At 58.5% G+C, this 7,844-nt stretch overlaps 1 protein-coding gene across 1 annotated transcript in view; it reads left to right on the top strand.

The window, feature by feature from the left end:
- Positions 1 to 7,844, top strand: part of OSCAR (osteoclast associated Ig-like receptor) — a 39,401-nt gene that overhangs the window by 24,837 nt on the left and 6,720 nt on the right. Inside the window, 1 exon segment of the mRNA XM_027770402.1 lies at positions 7,212 to 7,392. Within this exon segment, the coding sequence (XP_027626203.1) occupies positions 7,212 to 7,392 (181 nt within the window).

Here is a 7,844-nt window from a genome sequence, read left to right as displayed (position 1 = left end):
GCAGCGTGTCCCCTGGTATTGCAGACCCAGGCACCTCGGTCCTGACGCGCCCTTCTCTCCCTTCAGACGCAGAGACTAGGGGCAGCCCACGGCCGGGGTAAGGGAGCCGAGTACCACCCGTCTGACCGCGGGTTCCAGCCCTGGCCCCTGCAGCTCGCGCATGGATGCCCAGCCCCACAGGGTGGGAGGTGGAGAAGCAGGGCAGAGGGTGAGCGTCCTCCTGGGGGGCTTCCTGCTCTGCCTCTCCCTCTCTCTGTCTCTCCAGTGAGCACATGCCTTCTACACGTGTGAAGAAGGGGAGGAGGGGGAGGAGGAAGGAGCGAAGGCTGAGTGCGTGGCCGCCCAGGTGCAGGGCTGGAGTCAGTTCTGCGCTGTAGCTATGTGGGCTTGGAAAAGTCGGCTTCAACTTGTTTGTTTTTGGCTTTGTTTTGTTAGATTTTTGCTATAGGGCACGTGTTCTCTCTGGAGAGACAGAGACAGAGAGCAAGAAATCACTCCCACGGGGGATGGCCATGCTGCAATTCATTCTCCTCTTAGGATTTTGGGCATGCACACACACGTGCTCAGCGTGACTTTCAAACCTTCAGGTCCTCGACTTCCAGGCCATGTGGAAGTCTAGCAACGTAGCCACTACGCCATCTGCTGGTCCCCATCTTCCCGGCGGCTTGAACCAGGAGTGTGTGTGTGTGTGTGTGTGTGTGTGTGCATGCCCAAAATCTGTGGAGGAAACAGGGTTGGGATGTGGCCATCCCCTCGGAGGGTGATCTCTCACTTTCCCTCTCTCTATCTCCCTCCAGCAAGTGCACATGCCCTATGGCAAAAATCTTAAAAAACAAAAAACAAAAGCCACACAACTCAGGAACAGCCAGGTAGAAGCTACGCATGGACCCATGTGGGGAGGGGCACCTAGCTTCCAGCTGTGGCTTCTAGACCCTCAAAGGCAGTTGGTTTCCCATCTCTGGGACGAGCCATCCCCTCCGTGAGAGGCAAATCCTCCATAAAAGGAAAAGGAGGGTGTCTGAGTGAGCACACGCCAGTGCTGAACCAAACTGCACACCGTGGGGACACCCAGCGTGGCTGGGGGCCCTGTCCCTGCAGGTGACACTCAGCTGGCTCTGGAAGGCCTTCACGCCGGTGCGATGCACTGGTCTCACTGCACGGGTCCACAGGAAGAGTGGAGTGTCCTAGATGACAGCCTGAGGTTCTGATATTTACCAGCCCCGGATGGGTTCTCTCAGCTCCCGGATGTCCCTGCTGACGCATGTCCCTGGGCATTAGCTGCCTGTCAGTCACAGCAGTGCTGCGAGGCAAAGGGTCAGCACTCCCAAGAGAGTCACAGCACCAGAGCATTCAAGACGGGGTCATCCAGGGCTGCCCCTGGCCTGGAGGTTAAGGGAGCCAGGCCCCACGTGGCTGACGTGCAGTTCGAATCCCACACTCTGTGGCTTGTCTCTTTGTTTCTCTTGGGCAAATTATAAATAAACAAATAGTTATCCTGAGCAAAAGGAAATGTAAGCTGTCCTAGATTGAATGAGAATTATAACAAAATACACACTATGTTACAACCCTCCCCGGTCCTGGGGCGCGGTGAGGGAGGAGGGACCACCACCCTCTCAGTGGCTCCACGCGCTCACCCCAACCTCAGGTTTTTGTTTTTTAAGAGAGATTTTTGCTCTAGGGTGTGTGTACTCACTGGAGAGAGAGAAAGAAAGTGAGAAATCACCCCCCAGGAGGGATGGCCACACCACAATCCCTTCACTTCCAGTCTCCTTTTGGGATTTGGGACATGCATGCACATGCGCCCGGAGTGAGTTTGAAGGCACCGAGTACAGGCATCGAACCACAGTCAACCATGTGGGAATCCAGAGACATAACCATTACTTCATCTGCTGGTCCCTCAAACTCGGGTTTGTTTGTTTGTTTCTTTTTAAAGAACTATTTTATTTTATTTATCATCATCATTATTATTTGTTTAATTTGACCAGAGAGAGAGAGAGGGAAAGTAAGTAGGAGAGCAAGCCTCCAGGTCTGGGACTCACATGGTGGTGGCCCTCGCCCCTGCCATGGCGAGCCCCGTCTCCCAGCCCCCCTCGCTCCCCTCCCTGCTGCGCCGCCTCTATTTCAGGATTTCAGGGGAGTCTGGAGAGCTGTCTGAATGCTGGCTTTTCTGCCAGGGACCTTTGTCATGAGGAGAGCGCCTTCTTCCTGCTCTTGGGGAGGGTTGGTGGGATGGCTGAAGGAGCAGCAGGGTCAAGGCCGAGCAGCAGGGTCAAGGCCGAGTCACCTCCAGGGGCAGGTCCGCACTGGGCCCAGAGGGACCGTGTGCGGGGCACCTGCCTCTGAGGCCCTGCGCACACTCCCGGAGCAGCGCTTGCCAGCCCTCCCTCTCTGCTATACACCTACGGTCTCAATTTCAATAAAACTCCCACAACATAAAAATCACCATTCAGAACAGTTTATGGGACCAGCAGGTGGTGTGGTGGTTAGGGCACCAGACTCCCACTTGGCCGACAACAGTTCGAGGCTCTGACCTAGCGGCTTGCTTTCTCACTTTCCCTCTCTCTGGTCAAATTAAATAATAATAATAATAATAATAAATTAATGAAATAAATATAAAAAAAGTTTATTTATTTCTTCAGAGACAGAGAGACCCTCAGCTGGACCCTGACGCCACGACCTGCCAGTCTGGCCAGCTCAGATTGTGGGCGCCCGGTGCATCCCGTGTGTTCCAAAAGGCTCTAGGAAGCAAGCCCAGGATGTCCCATGTGGGCCAACTGTGCTCGCCACGGCGCCACCACCTGGTCCCTGAGACCCCATGACGCTTACAGGCCCCCACCCAGTGTCTTTCTCATGCCGTGCAACCATCACTGCAGACCGGCTCCCAGCCTCCGTCCCCAGAGGGGACCCCATGAAACCAGCCACTCCCCCTCGCCCCCCGTTGTCCCGTCCCTGGCAGCCCCAGACACGCTGTGTTAACATTCGTCTGATGGCTGTTCACGTAAACCGTCTGTCACCGCTGTCACCGGGGAGCACTGACCCCCACCGGGAGTGACTTGAAGCGACAACATGACAGCCGTCTCTTTTGCTGTGTTCCGTTCACGCGAGTCAGTCACTCGGCCCAGACGACACGAACGGGGGCCCATGGCTGTGGTGAGCAGGAGGCCCCTGGGCGCTTGAAGGGCTATGCACCGCGAATGTGCCTGTCCCAGCGTCACACTCAAACGCCCCTCCCTGGGCGTGGTCACGGGCCCCTTGGTCCCCCAGAAGTAAGGACACCGGGCTCCGGGAGCCGGTGAGGCCGGGGAGTGACCTGCGCTGTGCTGGACAGCAGAGTCTTAAGTAAAGGCCCCCCAGCCAGGTGGAGCAGCCTCTGGACTGTGTCCTCGGCCCTGAGGGCATAGCCGGGAGACCAGGAGCCTGGGAGGAAGGACCCGGACCAGGGAATGCTGCGGATGGGGCAGAGGCCGCATGGGAACCGGGCGAACGGGGATCCCTTTCCTCGAATGTCCTCGAAATCTCCTTCCTCTGTTTTAAAGTGGGAGGTGTCACAGAGTAAAAGGCCCAAACCTTGAGCACACGGCATGGTGACAGCACCCATCAATCCCGACTGTCTGCTGTCGCCCCGCAAACGCTGGCGAGAGCAGGTACTCAAAACGTCTCGAATAAGTGTTCCAAAGTTTTTCCTTCATTCAAAATGGAGTGTGAGGTGTGCGAGGTGGGGAGGGAGAGAGAGAGGGAGGGAGGGAAGAGAGAGAGAGAGGGAGAGAGGGAGGGAGGGATGAGAGAGAGAGAGAGAGGGAGAGAGGGAGGGAGAGAGGGAGAGAGGGAGAGAAAGAGAGAGAGAAAAGGAGGGAGGGAGAGAGGGAGAGGGAGCGAGGGCCCCTGCAGGCCTGGCCCTGCTGAGCCCCGCCCTTCCAGCCCTCCTGCCAGCTGGATCTGGGGCACTTGCGTGTGCGCCTGGCATGTTTCGGGCTGACCAGGTGGAGATTCAAACTGAGGTAGCCCTGGAGGCTCCAGCTTCTCTTGACGAGGCACCACCGCCCCATGGAGCTGGCCCTAGTTTACAGTTTTTAAAGACAAACCCACAAGCAGGAGCGGGGTCGCAGCAGGCGTTAGTCCAGCGAGTTGCAGGAAGAGCTGGAGAGCACAGGGACTGCAGTCGGCGCTCTTCTGGTATACGGAAAGAAAAAGGAAGAGGTCCGTTCCGGTCGTTAGCTTTGTTTTTTAAAAGAATTATTTATTTCCTTTTATTCATTCATCCATTTTACTTTAATTTGACCAGAGAGATACACAGAGAGCAAGAGAAAGAGGGAAAGTGAGAAAGCAAGCCACCAGGTTGAGGACTCGAACCGTGGTCAGCCATGTGGGAATGTGCAGCGCCTTAACCACCACGCCACCTGCTGGCCCCTCCAGTCGTTAGCTCTAAGGTCTGCGTGTCCTTAGAGCACATACCTCATGAGGGGGTGACATCTGGCCTGGAGGAATCACCTCTGCATGGAACGGTGTGCACGCAGTAGGGTGAAGGTTCAGAAGCAGGTGAGCCTGGCCGCAGGCTACACTCACTCCATGTCCTCTTGGCCAACAGGTTTTTTTTTGTTTTTTTTTGAGAGGTTTCCGCTATAGGGTGCGTGCGCTCGCCAGACAGACAGAGAGAGACAGAGAGACAGAAAGTGAGAAATCACCCCCCGGGGGGATGGTCACGCCGCAATCCCTTCTCCTCCATTCTCCTCTAGGGATCTTGGGCACGCACGCACACACGCCCTGCGTGAGTTTTAAGTCACTGGGTCAGGGCCTTGAACCGCAGTCGACTACATGGGAGTCCAGCAACATAGCCATTACGCTAACTGCTGGTCCCAATAAAAATTATTTTTTTAAAAGGTGCATTTACTTTCTTCTTCTGTAAGACAGAGACAGAGCCAGCACCCCCAGCAGGACACGAGCCCGGTGCTCAGGGAGGAGCCGTCCCGTGAGGGTCAGCCTTGCAGAGTGTCATATCTGACCACTGCGCCGCTCTCCAGCTCCAAGTCCAGTTCTTAAGTATTTGGGGGTTGCCCGCTTAATGCCTGAAGTTCGACGGAGACAGGAAGATCTGTGAGTCAAGTTCCTGAGCACGGGTGTGCGAGAGCGTGTTGCAATCAGCAAGAACAACACGTTTCCTGAGAGTGACTGGAAGGAGGGCACTGAGCCGCTCCGGCAGGTCAGCAGAGGCTGGGCCACCCAGCTCTCTGTCTTCCGTGGGCTGCGACCCCAAGGAGAGCCCTGGGAGCAGCCGACGAGCCGCCAGGCCCCTGCGGCTCCTGCCGCTCCTCTGCTTCAGTGAGTCTCACGGGCCTCCAGAGGGTGGCCGCCGGCAGACACTGGGTCGTCGCAAAAGCCTTGACATATTTTTCCTACGTTTTTCTAGGCCAAAATGTGTCATGGCTTTTCCGACGACAGTAAGGGGTGTGATCTTTGGACTGGGGGGTGGCAAGACAAGTAGTTACAGAGACTCCGATACCCAGGTCAGGAATCGGGCTGGGAAAGGCTGGCCCACATGGAACGTTCTGGGTTCCTGCCCTCGCCAGGGCGGAGGTGTGCAGGACCTAGGCTGGCTGAGGCTTGGGGTGAATCACGCAGGAGGACGCTGCTGGTGTTACCCACCCCCGGGAAGAAAGGAATGACTATACTTAAACATGGAAGCCTGGTGGAGCCATTTCAGGCAGGGCCTGGGAACCGCCGCCAGCTGCCAGTCTTCGTGCCCCACCTGGGATGACCGTAACTGGCTCCATCTCCTCAGTAACGACTGGGCCTTTTGGCTTAGGTAAAAGCACCGAAGACAGAAGCTTCCCGGGACACTGTGCAGAAGCGCAGCTGCGGAGGGAAAGGAAAGAGCCCAGTTAGATTCCCGCCAGGGATGCTGCGGCCCAGGCGAGCCCCAGCCTGCTGCCGCGTTGCCGGGAAGGCTGGGGGCAGACACTAGAGACAGCTTAGAATAGACTTTCTGATGGCCTTAAAAACACGCTGAGAGGGGGATCAGCAGTTAGCCGAACTCCCACGTAGTCGACCGCGGTTCGTGTCCCGGACCCAGCGGCTTAAAACTCACGCCGGGCGCGTGTGCGTGCGTGCCCAAGATCCCGAGAGGAGAATGGAGGAGAAGGGATTGCAGCGTGACCATCCCCTCCGGGGGGTGATTTCTCGCTTTCTGTCTCTCTGTCTCTCTCAGTCTGGCGAGTGCACGCGCCCTATAGCGAAAACCTCTCCACACACACAAAAAAGCACGCTGAGAGGATCATAGCAACTAACTTCCTGGTGCCGTGGCTCAGCCCTAACCCTCCTCCTTTTCACCTAAAACCCTGGCGGGTAACATGCGAATCGTACTTGGGAAAGACCACTCCGATCCGTCCTCCCCCTCCAACAACAACAAACTCGGAAAAAAACCCTTGCAAGAGAAAACTAGACTGGCCTTCTCCTTCCCCGGAGTCGGTGCCCACACCCGTGGGAGAGGTGGAGGTGTGGGCACCCGCAGCGCGGAGCACGCTCCCAGGTCTGAGCGCACCGCGGCCGCTCCCGCCTGCAGCCCTCGGGCCGGGCGCGCAGCGGCTGCCGTTTCACGCAGTGAGGCTGAGCGTTCCAACCTCGGTCACACGTAGGACGCGACTTCCCGGGAGCAGTGGCCCCGCCGCCCGCGGGCCGCCCACTCCCTTCACGGGCTGGGAACCTCTGCGCTTGCCAAGTGCAGGGACTGCCTGGGGGGCAGGGGGCGCCAGAGAGCCCGCGCCCTGCCTTGGGGCCTCCTCGGGGCGTGGGAACAGGGCAGCGGGCTCTGATAGAACGCAAGGCAAAGGGACGGCAGGCGAGAACAGGAACGTGTGTGGAACTTTATGGAACCAAAAAGAGCCCCGAAGCACTAGGAGCGGGAGCAGCACACGGCGCCGGTGAGGAGGCCGGGAGCCGAGAGCAGCCCTGAGCACAGCCCCGGGACGACGCCTGCACCGGCTCTTCTCAGCAGGGCCTGGGCTGGGCCCCGGGTGGTGCTGAATCTCACGGAGGTTCCCTTGCAGGGCTGTGCGTCGGTCAAAATGACACGAGCAGAGGTGGTGAGTGTCTTCAGCCAGACCTCCCGGCCCTTCACCCCTACCGCCCGCCTCCCCCTTCCCCTTCTCTCACGGGCTTCCTGGGATGGGCTGCAGTGGGGTGTGGTCCACCCAGCCCTGGGCTCTGCTTCCTCCCAGGCTCACTGCCCAGGCCCTCCCTCAGCGCCTGGCCCAGCTCCGTGGTCCCCGCCGGGAGCAACGTGACCCTGCGGTGCCGGGCTCCCACCAGCGATGTGTACTTGGTCCTCAGAAAGGGAGAGATCGTCTTTGATTTCGCGACATCCTCGGGTTCTAGAGAGAGCCTGGCCGAATTCCAGCTCGGCGGCCTCACACAGGGTCAGGCGGGAGAGTACACCTGCGAGTACTCTAGAATGGCAGCCCCCTTTGTAAGCTCGCCCCACAGTGACGCCCTCCTGCTGCTGGTCACGGGTGAGGAGGGCTGACACGCAGGCACCCGTGGGGAGGGCACCGGCCAAGGGACTGGGCGAGAGTGTCTGCTCTCGGGAGTAGCTGGGAGGGAGGGAAGAGGGGCAGAGGCCGGAGCAGGACCAGGCACCTTGGCTCCAGCCAGGTCCGGAGGGACACCCTCTGCCCTGGGGTCAGAGTGGCACGTGGGAGAGCCCCCTGCCAGGAGAACAAGGCTGAGCGGGGGACCCGAGGCTTCTCCCCGTGACTTCAGAGCCCACCTCTCTTCCAGGACGTTTATCTAAACCTTCCCTCGGAGTCCGGGGCACACACCTGGTGTCCACGACAGAAAACGTGACCCTGCAC

The sequence above is a fragment of the Tupaia chinensis genome, unplaced genomic scaffold (assembly GCF_000334495.1).
Source record: "Tupaia chinensis unplaced genomic scaffold, TupChi_1.0 Scaffold000131_1, whole genome shotgun sequence".
Classification (NCBI taxonomy): domain Eukaryota; kingdom Metazoa; phylum Chordata; class Mammalia; order Scandentia; family Tupaiidae; genus Tupaia; species Tupaia belangeri.
This window is presented reverse-complemented; position numbering and strand designations above follow the sequence as displayed.